Source organism: Chionomys nivalis, chromosome 1, assembly GCF_950005125.1.
Source record: "Chionomys nivalis chromosome 1, mChiNiv1.1, whole genome shotgun sequence".
In the NCBI taxonomy this organism is placed as follows: Eukaryota; Metazoa; Chordata; class Mammalia; order Rodentia; family Cricetidae; genus Chionomys; species Chionomys nivalis.
The window spans coordinates 140037291-140053438 of NC_080086.1; the positions used below are offsets into that span (position 1 = coordinate 140037291).

The 16148-nt window shown below is 42.2% G+C and overlaps 1 protein-coding gene across 5 annotated transcripts in view; it reads left to right on the forward strand.

The window, feature by feature from the left end:
• The window catches only part of Pde1c (phosphodiesterase 1C), a 528369-nt gene that overhangs the window by 182214 nt on the left and 330007 nt on the right, over positions 1 to 16148 (forward strand). For all 5 annotated transcript variants that reach the window (XM_057762590.1, XM_057762549.1, XM_057762557.1 and 2 more), the window contains one exon: positions 5143 to 5314. In XM_057762590.1, coding sequence (XP_057618573.1) covers positions 5143 to 5314 — 172 coding nt within the window. The remainder of the gene's footprint in view (positions 1 to 5142; positions 5315 to 16148) is intronic.

Sequence of the window (16148 nt, forward strand, 5' to 3'; positions counted from 1 at the left end):
GAGAGAAATGCCCAGGAAGCTGATTGTAAGACCTTTATGTAACAGCTGCTGATCTTGTTCTTTCTCCTGGAACCAGAACTTCATTAACATACAATTAACATAGAACCAGACTTCATTAATAAGGCCAGATCATATTAAACTATATGACTAGGGCTTTGAAACTGTCCTGTATTCAGGGGGTTGTGAGTCTGTTTCCTGTTCCTAATGTGCTCTTGACTGATGCAAACGCGGTTTGGATGGACATTCCTTGGGGATTATCATGGACGGACGGAGCTGGTCATTAAGAGAGCTGTTTGCTGTCATGGGTGTTGGTTCAGGGAGCCTTATGAGGTGCTTTCTCTCAGATGGGTGACATACTTTTGCCCTTCCTGCATGCTTCAGTCTCAGCAAGGCAGTATTTCTTCTGTGATGGGCTGCAGTGGCTGGGTTTTCAAGAAGTTAAATCTGTCTCTGTGCATACATGCCTATTCTCTGCCTCCTTGTCTCATGCATGGGCATAGCTGGTGTTGTCCCAGACCTGTCTCTGCATATTGCTCCTGCTCCATCAAGAGCCTTTGTTGAATTAGCGAGGCATTCCCTCTGCATGGGCGGAGCATTAAAAGCTAAGCCTCCTCAGATAAATGCAATTCCATGGAAGCAAGGCTAGACTATCTCAGTCTCTTGGGCCAAAAAAAAAATCTTTATTCTGGGAAGAGCATAACCAGAGTAAGCCAGCAGTCATTGTGTCAATGCCCTGCTCTCAGAGAAAATAAATGAGGAAAATCTAGATTTCCTCAATGAAGTTTTTTATTATTTAGTTATTTACGTTTAGTTTTATGATAATTTTAATTTTCAAATGGTTTTAAATTTGCAGAAAGAACCCAACCTAGTTTCTTTTGCATTGGTATGAAATATATTTCTTAAAAATAACAAATTAGTATTGACACGCTATTATTTGCGGAAGTCCAGATTATTTGCTTTTGTGTAGTATTATATATTAAGCTCCAAGATCCCATTTGGGGTACAACATTGCATCTTGCAGCTTAGTTATGGCTCTTAGGCTTCTTCTGGCAATGACAGTTTCTCAGTTTTCTGTGCTATATAACTATGATAGTTCTAAAGAGTATTAGTTAGGTATTTTGTAAATTCCTTCTCAACTCAAATGTCTGGTGTTTACCCTATTTCTGCTGTCTGGGGGGCCAGCCTCCAGCAGCACAGGGCTTTGATGGGAATCCTGGAGAGGGCCAGGCTAAACTTTTCTATGGGGAGATTAGGGAAAAAGGCACTCACAAACTCTCTTGATGGTTCCTTCTTTATTCTCTCTTTCTCTCTTCCTCTCCTTCTCCTTCTCCCTCCCTCCCCCCCTCCATATGCTTTCCACAGTTTTTGTACCCCAACAGAATCTTCCAGACAGTACAAGAGTCAAACAGTTGCATTCCATTTTTTAAGTGAATGATTATAGGTAAAAACATGTTCTTCATTTCCCTCACAGGATTAAATATTTTATGTATTACTGGTGAAAAACAAATTATCCCAGGAACCCACATACATTCATACCCAAGCAACTTGTTAGAGATCCATGTGGCAAGCAAGGTGTTTTTGTCAGTCTTTTACTGGCAGGCTGCATTTTGCAGTTATAAAGGAAGAGCCAATTACTTATTACTTATCTTGAGAGGTAATCTTATAAGGGATCATAAAGAAATAACAAACCTAAACTTTTATATATGAAAGTCAGCTCTACTTTAAATCTTTTGGGTACATATCCATTCATTAATTTTTTTTTTCATCAGGAGATTGAGGACAGAAATCAGAAATGGGTGTAAGGAATTAATCATCACCTTTGGTCACCAACTAAACCTAGTAAGGAGAGTACGTCAGCCAGTAATAATTGGGCTGCTTTGTTCTTGTTCCCTGACCTTAAAGAGTTTCACATTTAACTATATGCCTTCTTAAAACTTTAGATTGTCTTCTTGGTTATTTAACATAAACATCTTAGTCTAAGTTTGTTATTTCCAAAGCTTTGTTTCAGCTGTGATGCACTCTGAGACCTGTGAACACATCTCTTGACATTAATGTTAAAAGAATTTAAACTTGGGCTACTGTGACTCAGTTTTTAGTCATTAACTTGAGCTACAATCCATGCAGCTCCTTAGGTGAAACTCACAGACCCTGACTGTGAAACATATCCTTGTATTTGTTTTATTCATCAAAACTCTGTATAAGCTATCATTATTATTATCAAATTAGACAGTGCAGCTTAGGGAAGGGTCATCTTCTTGATATCCATGGGTAAAAATGCCCAGTAGAATGGGATGTTTCCAAGACATAAACACACTAAATTACAGGTAGTGGAGATCTCCCCACATCCACTCATACTACAGTAGATATCAAAGAAAAAGAGCTGCAGCAAACACTTAAAGGCACAGCAGAAGCGAAAGACATTCTGGGGTCTGCAGTCCTGTGGCCTTGCCTTGCCTAAACGGGATTGGCCTATCAGGGGGTTCCCTTCTGCTGGGCTGACACCTGGAACTTCCAGTGCAACTTGCTGTTCCTCTGGCATGGCCTTGTGACTAAACTATGTGTTTCCACAGTTTTTATTTATTGTTTCAGAATGATGCAGTCAACAGACTAGGAGAGAGCTGCCATTGTAAAGACAATTGTTATTATACTCATAAATCCTAGTGTGGCCAGCCATATGGGGAAGCAGGGAAGGAGTACTGAGCAGGAGCCATGACTTTGGTTTTTGTGGGAGGAACAAAGGAGTTGGGGGAATCAGGCAAAAGGTTGGTCAGACTGGATCTTTGGAACAGAAGGTTAGCTATAACTCCATGTGTCTTGTCCCTGGGCGATTAGGAAGTTATGGTTATTAGGACAGTGAGTAGAGTTCAAGAATGTGAAAGACCATTAAAGGGAGAGTTGAGTGATCCTTGTAGTTTGGGGGTGATAAAGCGGCAGGAGGCCAAAGGAAAGTGATGAAAGTAGCTGGGCTGGGCATGAGTTGAGCTGATGTGAAAGCACAGAATTTCCAGAAGCTACATTCATGCTTACCAAGCTTGGATTCTATGTTATGGAAGAGCTAGAAGATATAGAGGAAACTTTTGTAACATCCTACCAGGATTGTGTTCTGTTAGTGCGTTGCTTTGAATGCATTAATAATACACTCAGTAAACCAGTAATGTGTTGGTGTTGCATTATTGAAAAGAAATTATTAAGCACTTTCTTTTGGTGTAATTTAACCATGAGTGAACCCAGATTGACTTTTTTCTGTCTGTCTGTCGGTCTGTCTGTCTGTCTGTCTGTCTCTCTCTCTCTCTGTCTCTCTCTTGCTCTGGTGTGTGTGTGTGTGTGTGTGTGTGTGTGTGTGTTCTCTTGTTCCCTGTCCATTGTACAAGTCTGAATCTGTGCATCTATGCCTGCCTGTTCTGTCTTGTGGATCTAACTGCTCCTGGCTCTGAGTCAGTGTGTGCCTGAGTATGCCCATGTGTGGGTCTCTAGCAAAGGGCTTTGCTTTCTCTTGAATTGAACAGCACAAAAAGTATCACATTGGGGAAGGAAGAAGGAATAGTTTATAGAATCTTTAACAGAGTTTTATAAGAGATCCAGCCACTGACTCTAACTGATCCCAAACGATCCAGTTAAAGAACAGTATTATAAACATCATTATTTACCAAGCATTATCCATTATGTTGCACCTAGCATTTATGATGGATATTAATTTTATAAGGTTGATTTAATTTTAATTTCTGTTTTCATCAGATGATTATCATTACCTACATACACATTTGCATCATTCTGAGATGGGGGCATGAAAGAGTACCTAACTTCAGACCACAATCATGCTTTAGATTGGAAAAGTTTATTGCATGGGAAATCCAATGTTGTCCTTATTTTAAATTGTCTGCCTTTTTTAAACCATGGCTACCCGAGTCAGCAACTACAATGCTACCACTACCAGCAGGACCTAGACTCCAAGAGATACAGCTTGAAGAAATTCTGTTCCCTCAGGCACTCACGCTTTCAAAACTACTAAGAGAATTTATCTAAATCTCTGTCCTGCTAAAGAATTCAAGATTCAAAAGTTGGGGTAGACTCCTGCTTCCCAGAGAGGCTCAATAGCAAACAGCTAACCTAGCTCACCTCCTCATGTCTCCCAAGAAGTCCTCGTAGTTTTTCTTGCCTCTCTTTATAAACTTTTCTCCACCTGGCTCCTCCCTACTACTTCCTGTCAGCTAGTAGCCTCTGGACCACAGATGAATTTTATTTATTCAAACACATCTTTGTATCATTAAACAATTGTTCCAGTGCATAAACAAAAGTAGCACACCTTAAAATAATATTCTAAAACAATCCAAGGCAAGAAAGGTTGGTCGTTATATTTTTCTCTCAAAGACAGGGTAAACAACAGTCTGAGTACACAGTAAATCAGTGTTAAGTGGCCTCAAGGTGTATTATTAACTCTATGAGATCCAACAAAATGTTCTCTTAAATGTAAAGAGCTATTTTTATCATAATGTATTGTCACACATTGCCATGTTGATGCTGACCTTGATCTCTTGGCTAATCCAGCTCTACATTTGCAACATGGCTTCTATCTGATGCTCACCTTTCACACTTAGCTCATGCCTAACATGTTTGCAGACTAAGCTGTCAGTCAATAAATATTCAAAATAGTCTTTCTCAAACTTTGACGTTGTGGAAGCATCGAACACCTTGATGGTGAGTTGTAGTCCCTAGAGGTGGCTGCTCTTGGGATGGGTATTTCCTTAGAACTATGTGTCAAAACTTGGTCTCAGGCAAGTTGAGTTCATAGAGGAGACTTGTGTCTGGGCTTCCTTGTGTTCTCTAACACGATAGTACTATCATTGAATAGACATCGTCTTTGATACACTTGGTACTACCCAACACGTGGAGCTGATCCCTCTGTACTGAGACAGGATATCCATGATGCTCAGCTATAATTTAGAGCTAGCCTTTCTTCTGCATATAAATAAAAAGATTCCTGATTTATCTACAAATTGCCTGCCAGGTATCTTATGGAGCTTTTTGATGTAGGTAGTGATGAGAAATATTTAAATCTTCTGCTGTGTCTTCGCATATCCTGAGTGGGGATGAAGGAGACAGTGTTGTCGGTGATTCACTTGTACATCTCTCTTTCATTCTTAGGGTCTAAGTCGCAGAACTGTCTGTGGAACTCCCTCATTGATGGGCTCACTGGGAATGTCAAGGAGAAGCCACGGCCAACAATTGTTCAGGACACCCGACCCCCGGAGGAAATTCTGGCAGATGAGTTGCCACAACTGGATAGCCCAGAAGCTTTGGTGAAGACGTCTTTCAGGTTTGGTGGATGAGAATCCAGTTTGTTCCTTCTTAATGGGTTTGAAAGCTGTCACAGTCCATTTGGATGCCTACTCCAGGGGCAGCAAAGGACTGTTTCTTTGTGCTGTATAAATTAGCATCGATGAAGGATTGTTGGAATGCCAGTTGGACTTTCAGGTAGATTTCCCAAATGTTGTGGCTCATTTCTGTTGGTAGTTAACTGGTATTGGCATTTCAGTGCTGACACTCAGCGCTCTGTGGTGTCGTGAATTGAGTTAATGATGTTTTTGCCTCAAAAGACAATGATGCATCCAGATAGATGCCCAGGGATACAGTGTGTGGTGGGAGACATACAGCCTCACATCTTTGCCGTTTCTTGCTTGGGGAAGGTTTCTACCTGTGAGAGATATAAGTGCTATCACTGAGAAGATGAAATGCAATCTTGTGTTGTTCCCCAGATGACTGGCTGCTCTTCTCCTGCTCCCTTAGCCAGGCGTCTCCCTGGAAAGGTCTCTTTCATTTTCTTTAAACTGCAAGCTCCATTTCCATTTAAACTCTATCTCTTATCTCCTCATCTATTTTAATAAAAGTTCATCAGGGTATGAACGTGTTATGAAAGAGGGATTTATTTCTTATGAATGGGCCTTGAAATATCCAGTGCTACTATTGTCAGAAATTGAGATTTCATAATTCTTCCAGCTTCCTTCCCCCCTCCTTCCTTTCTGTTAGGGTAACTTTTCTGGTCCCACTTTTCTTGTCACCGTAAACTGTCCTACTCTCCAAATAGCTAGTGGAACATGTAAACTTCACTTCAGGCGACTCTTAGACTCCATGAAATGTTTTTAAAAGGCTCTGTCTTTTGCGTAGAGGTAGTGTGTGTAATGGCTTAGTTAAAGCCGTTTCATTGTGTGCAGGTTCTTATGTAGACTGAATTATAGATGAAACTGAACAGAAGTGTGAATAGAGGTTTTGTTTGGATTTCTCGATGCAACATGATGGCTACACTGGGGAGACAAGGACTGCGGGCAAACGATTTTTCTTATTCCCATCAAGGGTTTGGTTATTGCATCCTGAGGTTTTGACTGAAATAGAGGCTCTCCCTGTGAGCCTGCATTTCTCTGCAAATGACAGCAGTAAAGAACAGAGTGTTGATTAGCTCTCTTTGTTTATGTGGCCTTGCCTTGGGGTCTGTCTGCTCATATATAATATATCCATAACCACTTACTCTATCTCAAACCAGGCTCATTGCCTTCTCTCATTACCAGCTAAAGGGTTACTCTCACAGAAGGACTGCTTGATCTGTTGTGTCTGTCCTCATCACCCATTCTTCTTGTAGTTGCCTTGAGCTTTTAAGTAGAAAGTGTATGTTGGTTGATGGTTCTTGTGATTGCAAGTTGTAGCCTGTGCCAATGTCTTCATTCCTGAAAGAGATTAATGATAAATTATTAAGGTTGGGACTTCTTCCTGGTACTTTGTGAAACTTGGCACAGTAGGGAGGGACTAGAGGATACAATATTTCACCTTTGTATCAGTTGAGGCTAGAAACCCACTGGCATTAGCCAATCATTTATTGATGCCCTGGTGCTATTCTGCAACAGATCTTCATAAGATGCTGGACTGCTGTGACAGTGTTAAATGGAATACACTCCCTTGTGCAATTGTTACCCCTGGGTATCAGGATCAGTTTTGAGATTTTTTTTGCACATAAATTTTCAAGCATCCACAAAATCCTCAACTTATGTATCAGTTAGTAATTAAGCAGTATCAGGTTATCCTCTTGATAATGATGCTTTCTTAAAAATGCCTTTTGAATTTTAAAGAAAGAAAGAAACTCTAGATGAACTTTAAAGAATGCTTGTAGGAGCGTTCATACCTAGAAACCTGAGACTCGTTGATTCATAATGTCTGCGATCTAGTTGAAAATGTGGCTTATATTCACATAGTTATTTGTTTGTTTTTACATCCCACCCAAAGTGTCCTCTCCCCCCTCCCCTCCCAGTCTCTCTCCATCTCCCATCTTCCCCCCTTCCACTCCTCCTCCTGTTTCTCTTCAGAAAAGAATGGGCCTCCTATGGATATCAGCCAGCCATAGTATATCAAGTTTCAGTGAGACTAGGCACTTCCTATTCTATTAAGGCTGGGTGAGGCAATCAGGTAGGAGGAATGGGTCCCAAAAGCAGGCAACAGAGTCAGAAACATTCCATGCTCTTAAGAGTCTCACAAGAAGACCAAACTACACAACTGTAACATATATGCAGAGGGCCTAGGTCAGTACAGTCTACTGGTTGTCCGTTCAGTCTCTGTCGGTCCCTATATCCCCATAGTTTTAAACCTCATGGAAATGCACACAGTTGGAGTTCTCACCTGAGGTTCTGGAGGCTCTTGTTTGCTGAAAAGGAGCACAGATGCCCAGGAACTGTCAACACCTGCCCTCCCAAGAACTCTAGTGTCATTACTGTTGAGTGCTTCAGGATGAGTGACAGTTTTGATTGCTCGCTCCTCTTTTTGGAATCCAGAACCATTAAATATGGTTACCAGCCCTTATTATCAAACAAGATCCAGACTGCAATGGCAAAGAGCCCAATGTTCAAGTCCTCAGGAAGTTCTCGGGGCTCTTTAACTTCTCACAGGGGCCCCTTGCTTGCTGACAGTAGTATGAGTGTCAACTCTAATCCAGCTCTGTTTTCCATCTCCTGCCAGAAAGGAGTATTAGGTTATGTATGACGCCCATGAAGTTATTAGCTGACATCACCAAACCCAAATATCCTCTTCCTAGTGCTTTTATTGCCCCTTGCTGTCTTGTCACTCAGCCGCATTTGGCAACATGCACATTTTCGCAGGCCTGTTCAAATAAAGTGGATACTTAAAGGGAAGGGGCCAGTGGCTTACATCTGCCTTCCTCCAAGCTTTTCTAGCTCTTTCCAAGCAGGGGGAGGCAAATACACACAAGCTACCTGTTGTGGGGGAGCTGTGGGCTGTGTTCCTGCCGCCCCAGCTCCTGGTCGCCTAGTTAGCTTATGCCCGGAAAAAAACAGCACACAAACTGTATTCTTTTAAACACTGCTTGGCCCATTAGCTCTAGCCCTTACTAGCTAATTCTCATATCCCGATCAACCCATCTCTAATAATCTGTGTAGCACCAGTCTTACCAGAAAGATTCAGCATGTCTGACCTGGCGACTTGCTTCATCGCATCTGCCCTGGGGAGCAGCTGCATGGCGTCTGAGCTCACTTCCCTTCTTCCCAGCATTCTATTCTGGTTACTTCACCCACCTAAAGGCTGGCCAATCAAATGGGCCAAGGCAGTTTCTTTATTAGCCAATGACCTTCCTCCATCAGCTACCCCCAAGAAAGAGAGAGTGAGCACTGGCTTAATATTTGCCTAATATGTTCATTCATATACTTCTTTCAAGACCAAAAGGTTGGTATAGTGTAAAGTCAAATTCTATATGCCATTTCCAGGGATAGGATGAGTTTATACATTTATGAATAGAAATTTTTTTTCAGAAAAGTTTTGAAAGTTCATATGTTTTGGTCTCTCCCAGGCTTGCTGTTATAATAACAAATATCCTCATACTGTCAGGCATGACCTTGGTGTAGAGGAAACAAAATACAGAATTGATGTTCCAAAGGATTTTCTAGTAGACTTGCTTAGGAGACATTTAAGCCACACTGAGTAGAATTTGACTAAGGAAGCTCTGTCTCCCCAAATACCCCAAAGATAATTAGTTTGTGAACCAGGCCTGTTAGAGATAAGCAATATTTAGGCTCCTAGGATGTAAATGTTCAAGCTGGATTGACTAGCTATGAGGCTCCATGCTAACAAAAGGAGACACCCCTGACTTACAACCAGCCATTAGACGCATTTCTCTGTCAGAGAACAGGCCTGTAATAGGCAACTCAAGGGGGCAGTGCAGGGTGGCAAACATACTAAATCTTGGCCTGCCGTAAAGCCCCTGGTGCTTTTCTTCTGAAGCATAATTCTGCCAGGTGGACAAGATAATCCTGGGTAACAACTATTTGAAAAAGAACAAGACTGGCATATTTAAAATCAATTCTGGCAGCACCTTCTCTGTGTAAATTTACTATCTGCCTAAATGGCCAGAGTTGCACGTGTACAGTCATAAGCCTAATGTGTATGTAAGTTAGTGAGCTCTTTGAAATCTTTCCCTTGACACTGGCTCCCCTTTGAGCATTGGCAAGAGCCAGATGGTGTCATTATCGAAGAATTTTTCCCTTATTTTTTCTGAGTGTATGGAGTGAATATTTCTGCTTTAAGTCTGCAGTCCAAAAGATGCTGCCCGCTTGTGGTGTTTTGAATGAGATTAGACCAATTTGAATACTTGGTCCCCAGTGGGTAGAACTATTTGAGAAAGTTTAGGAGGTGTGGCCTTGTTAGAGGAGGTGTGTCATTGGGGGTGGATTTTGAGGTTTAAAAAGACTTGCCATTCCTGGGGTCTCTCTGTCTAAAGGTCGTGGATCAATGCGTGAAGCTCTCAGCTTTCCCTTCATTTCAGCGTGGACTCTGACCCATGAATCCGTAAGTCAAATTAAACACTCTCTTCTGTAAGTTGCCTTGGTTATGGTTTTTATCACAGCAATAGAAAAGTAACTGTTGAAGAGAAGAAACTGTCCCAGAGAGGTGGGGCCTATGATTTGGACTGAATTCAAATATAGACCAGTAGGAATGCTTGCTTGGGAGTTGGCTATCACTAATGACAGTAGCCAGGAAGAAGGTCCCACTTCGGGTTCTATTGATTATAAATCCTTGGAATCTCATCTTGAATAACTAGATCATTGAACGCGGCCCATAAATGCTATCCAGTTTCAAGACAAGTTCCTAGATCTACCACTTTGAGTCTGTCCTGCAAACAGCCTGGGACTGCCTCTGAAGGCCAATGTGATCAGTTAGCAGTAATGACAACATGCATCATTAAAAGAGAGACTTTGACATTCAGAATTAGAACGTAAGATTCTGGAAAATGAATGGATCACCCTTCCTCTCTCTAGACTACACATGGCTAACTGAGATGTGCAAATGCCATCTCAGGTCTAAATCTATCTCCTGGCACCCTCCTCTTGTCCTTCCCTGCTGGGTGCTAAAGGGCAGAGAGGCTCAGTGTCTTGGGGCAGACAGTTCAGGGTAAGTCTTGTGAAGGAAGTGCCAGGGATTGAAGAGAAGCAGTTTTCTGTCTTGTTCAAATCCATGTCCTAGGTGTCTCTGGTAAGTACCGTGGTTTAATTCTTACTTGTGCTATAGTCTTCGTCATCTCCAAAGGGACAGTGACATGAACCTAGTTAGACAGGTTCAGTGTTGAGCATATCTGTATTGGATTTTAGTTCCTATTCTCTTACTAATGGCAGATTCATCTCTTCCAACCTCTGATTCCTGTCCTTTGGATTTTTTTTCTTTCCCTTCAGGTAGTATATTTGCAAAATAAAAATAGAACAGATTTTGATATATAACCTTAAATTATTGAATCAAGTCACTTAAAACACTCATTCCATATGTATTTTTTGGTATGGTGAACCTCATTGTCTTAACCCTAACAGTTAAAGATGGACTAGAGTAGCTGCCTTGACAGTTTAAGATGCTTTGGCTGGGCATTGCAATTACCTGTAGGGCTCTTTAAACTGGCTGTGGGCTTACCCCACAGGGTGGAGTGAACTAAAGCCCAACATATATTTCAGGATGCTGATGCTGGTAACTGGGGACACCCTCTTCAGAACCTCCCATGGGGCAAGATGGGAGTTCATTGCCTTTTGAATTTGGAAATAGCTCACTTTTCTAATTTGGCCTTAGTTTTTGATTTCTGCCCTGGGGATAGAGAAACTCACTTTCCAGGGTTGTTGTGGGGACTTCAGTAAGCACACAAGGGAGACAAGCTGTGTGCAGTACCTAATGCATACTCAGGAAGCCCGATTCCTGCTTCTTCTCAGTATTTCCTGGACCCCTTGCATACCCTTGCGTGCACAGCATATGTAGTAATGGATCAAAGGTGAAACTGCGGCTTTAGCTTTGGATTTCTGTGGGTCATGAAAGTCTAGTGAGCATTCAACAGGAGAATTCTACCTTTAAAACCCAAGACTCTTGAAAGGAAGAAAGGAGGAATAAGAAACACAGTAATCCCCTGGGAGCTGCCTGAGATCCTGTCTTCCTGGTTCCTCACGTCCTCTCCCTTTGAGTCTGATGCTCTGCCCAAGCTGTTTGTCAAGGAGAATGGATAATAGATAGATCCTGGGGGTAATAGGCTAAGTCTAGAGAGTCTGAATGTGAATAAATTTCTCACTCCCTGCCACTAGAGGACCCAAAAGAACAGGAAAACATCCCTGGGGAGAGCCTACTGCTGGGCAGTCACTTGCTCATCTAAGGCTCTCAAGCCTTAGCAAGGTGAGTATCTTATCCAGGCGGCACAGGTCAAGACCCTGAGAGATCAAATCACATGAGTCAGGTTTTCAGTAGGTGGCAGAGATAAGGAACTGAAATAGCTCCCCCTGGCTTGGGTCAAGGCCTCTCTGTTATTTCCTGCCGCCACCACAGCACCTTGACATTCAAGTCCCTGGAGCTGTTGTGAGTGAAGGCAATGGGATTTGCTGTACTGGTCTGAGTGTGATCTTTGAATATAGACTTTGACATCCCAAATGTGCTGTAACACAGACCCTACCCTGTTCCATCACTGTTCTTCTAGTTCTTCAACCCACCTTCTCCATTGGATAGAATTCTTTTCAGGCGCTGTCCCTCAAACTTTATGCCTATCAAAGTGATAGGCATATGTGGTGTTTTGTTAAATGAAGACCCTGATGTGGCTGCTGGGTCTCAGTTTCCAGCAAGCTCCAGGAGATGGGGCCCTCTGAGGATGATCTCTTCAGTGGTGAGGCCTGAGATACGGCAGGTATGAGTTTGTGGAGTACAGTTTTTAACCTGAGTAGGATCCTTTTTATCCCATTTCCTTGTTTTCTGAATGGAAACACAAACTTCTGAGCTTCCTGGTAGGATTAAGTGGGTTAAAGAGGCTAACAGTTTCCAATTCTGTCTTTCCTGGAGTTCCAAGCTCTGTTAAAGGTTAGACTGAGCCTTTATACCCAAGCCCTTTCTTCGGTTACTGGATCCTGGGGATATGAATGCAGTGGGTGCTTATGAGTACTGGACACTGACCCACACTGTGGGCTACAGTGGACGTCCTGAAGCCATGCGTTGTGCCAGTTGTCTCAGTTACTTACCTTGAATAGTGTGACTCCTTGTGTGGGCCGAGTCGCCAGGTTTTGATTGCTTTGCTTTTGGAAGAGGAGCACACTACCTCCCCAGAGGCACCACGGGCTTGATGCGCTTCTCTTCCCACTCAGAATGGATGTATTTGCATTCTGACAGTTACTTCATGTATATATATATATATATATATATATATATATATATATATATATATATTCCCAGAGTAGAGCCCTGTGGAGCCATACTTCAGCCTGGGAGGAGCTTAAGGCCTTGCCAGAAGCCATTGGCTGGGTTGTGGTTTTCATGCTGCATTAATTCACTGAGCCCCTCGTTTTGACATTTGGCAGTCATTTCTCCACTAGGGACTCTTGCCAAGAAGTCAGTTTCTGACTTGATTACTTTCAGGAAACATGCAGCCTGGTTGATGGTGGGCATAGCATGTGGCTGAGTTCCTGGGCCTTCCCACCTTACCCCAGGATGAGTCATGGGGTTAGTGTGCCCAGTTTGTTCATGGGAAGTTTGGCTGCACAGATTGCTCTATCATACTGTGTTGGCTATGTATAGAGACTTCCGGGGACATTTGCTTCGCTGATTTACTGTTACCTTCAAGGAATTCCAATGTTTCCTCTGGCCTTCCCTAATCAGAAGGGTCTTCCTCAACTTTGCCAAGAGGGAATAGAAAAGAATGAACTTGAGGGTTTTAAAACATTTTTAATCATCTATAAAATTTTTCTTAGCTTAGCGTGCAGAATACTGGGTTTCATTAGTGCTTTTTGGCACATAGGTTGTTAAACTTTATTCTCAGTTTGTTCTCTCACTACTGTCGTCCCTTCTTCTAGCTCGTTCCCTTCTCCACCACTGGTTCCTCCTCCTTCCGCCTCCAGTTAGTATATTTCATTACTGTCTCCATTTCTCACGTCCCTTAAGATCCATCCATCCTTTTACTTTTGTGATCTGCACATGTGCACACACACATACACACACATAGAATTTTAAGTCTAGGTTTCCCATGGGAAAGTCTAAAGGTGAGAGAAGCTTTGATAGTGATGTTGGTTTCCTGAGAAGGCAGTATTTAGGTTTCTTTTTTCTAAGGACAATGTCAGAGATTGGTTTTCTAGCTAGAAGTTAGAAAAGTATGGGTAAAGCCATCTCTCTCCTCTTATTTGTAGTAAGAGGTCGCTTGTTCATTCCCGGCTGCCCAGACCTGAAATAATCACTCAGAAACTTTATCATTTGAATCATTGCTTGCCCAATAGCTCAAGCATATTTTTAGCTAGCTCTTATAGCCTGAACTAACCCATCTCCATTAATCTGTTTATTACCACATGGCTGTGGTTTACCTGGTAAAGTTCCATCCTCAGCATCTGTCTCCAGCAGGGCTACGTGGCTTCTCCCTGACTCTGCTTTCTTCCTCCAGCATTCAGTTCAGTCTTCTCCGTCTAGCTCTATTCTGCCCTATCACAAGCCTGTCTCTGAGACTCACTTACCCTAGAGTGTGTGTTCTTCCTCAAACCAGTGCACGTTCTTTTTGAATTGCAGAAATGGAGCTAATTTATGGGGTAGCCCCTCTCATCTTTTTTGTTTGTTTTTTGGCTTATCTTTCTCCCATGCTGTAAGAAGGACTGCATAATTTTAGGCTCTGGGAGTATAAACTCATTTCCTCCCTGACATCAGGGGACTTCCTGGTCAAGAGAGATGATAGTGACACCAATGAGGTTGGAAATGTCCTGCAGATGGTGGAAACTTTCAACACAGACATGCTTCTCGGTGCTCAACTGGCCAAAGCTCAACCCCAGGCTCTATTCTTGCAAAACATTTTTGATGTCATCTATTAAAGGATAAAGCATTGATTCTTCCTTGTTTGAAGGGGATGGGAGTCGGTTTAGAGAAATTATTCTCTATCCTTCACTATCACAGTGTGAGAGAGGCCTGTGTAGCAAGGTTACAGCTTTGTTAGTGCTCCAGAATGTGCAGAAAGTGTTGCCTTGAGGTGTTCATTTTGGTTGACCTGACCTTTCCCTAGAGTCCCTTCCTTTACTGGGTACCAAGGGGAACTACATTTTAAACCTTGGTGAGCTTCATGTTTGGAGATTGTTTCCTCCCCTGTGATTTAGTTACCACCCCCTCCATTCCCACTCCTCCTGCCCCTTACTTTGAGATGAGGTCTTGCTAAGTTGTGGTCTGTAGTAAGTTAAATCAGCAGTCAGCTTCAGTCTATCTGGAGACTCACTATTTTGACCTCTAGTTTCTGACCTCTTGCTTCAGTTTTGTGAGTGCCAGGATTATAGGTGTGTACTAGGATATCCAATTAGTGTTATGTAGGGATAAGCCCCACCCATTGGGGGCATGTTTGCCTCGGGCTAATGTTTACTGATAAATCTGTTGGGCGTGATCCCAGCAGCCCTTTTTTTTTTTTTTGCTTTTTTGTTCTCTGCGGGAACCTGTGGTCCTGTAAGTCCCTAAGTGGATAAAACAGGATTGTCTTATCCTGCCAAGACACGGTAGGATAGTTCTAAGAATGGTATGTCAGTTATGTTAGGCCTTAGCCAAAGTTGGTTGACTCAACTTTGCAAATGAGACTTTGGGTGATTGCCCAGGTAGTCAGTTGTCTCTGTCAATTGTTGCACATTTTAGATATCTCTCGTTTGTTAAGTAATATTTATTCCCTTCTCAGATCTTTGACGGTGTTAAAGATTATATAATTGTAGTTACTCTCTATGTTATTTAGACTCCTTAAGATAAAATGTTTAGCAAAACTTTTGTTCTCAATATTGTTTGTTATATTTATTATTTGTTATTATTGTATATAGTTGTATTTGGTTTAGTTCTGTCTTATTTAGACAAAAGGGGGAGATGTAGGGATAAGCCCCACCCATTGGGGGCATGTTCGCCTCGGGCTAATATTTACTGATAAATCTGCTGGGCATGATCCCAGCAGCCCTTTTTTCTGCTTTCCTGTTCTCCGCGGGAGCCTGTGGTCCTGTAAGTCTGTTTCCCCATTAAAGCTGTATATATTTTTATAATCTGTCTACATTCATTTACGTCGTTACAGTGTTACATAAAATGCTCAAGTGTTTTGGGCTCCACTAAAGAGTCTGGTTGTGATGCTCCTATGGTTCAAGACCAAATGGTCTTCCTTCCCCCAGAGGCCCCTCAGACAGAAGCTGTGGCTCTGTCTTTATACTTCTCCCATGTTGTTACTGCCCTTTGCTTTTCAGCACCAGGCCTGGGGCTAAGTCACAAAAGTGCATGGTAAGCATATAGGTTGGCCTAATGATTTGAGACCCTGTCTCTGAAAATATCTCAAAAATACCATATACTAATATTAGCACCTTCCTGCATTTGTGTATTTGTGTGTTTGTATAAGTATGAGTGTGTGTGTGTGTGTTGAAATTAAAATTTCTTAATTAAGATAACAAACCTCTTTAAATCTGTTCCTCTGATAATAAAAATGTGGCTGTCACTTGACTGGCTGCCTATTGAACTCTGTCTTCTGTATCAGGAGACCTGGCCATGTTGTTAGCCTTGTAATACTACAGCCAAATGCTTTATGTAGTGGAAATGCTGGTTTCCACTTCCAACATTGTGGTAAGCTCTGACTAGCTAGAAGAAAGAAGCAGGTTCCCTCTTAGGGTCTTTCTGCA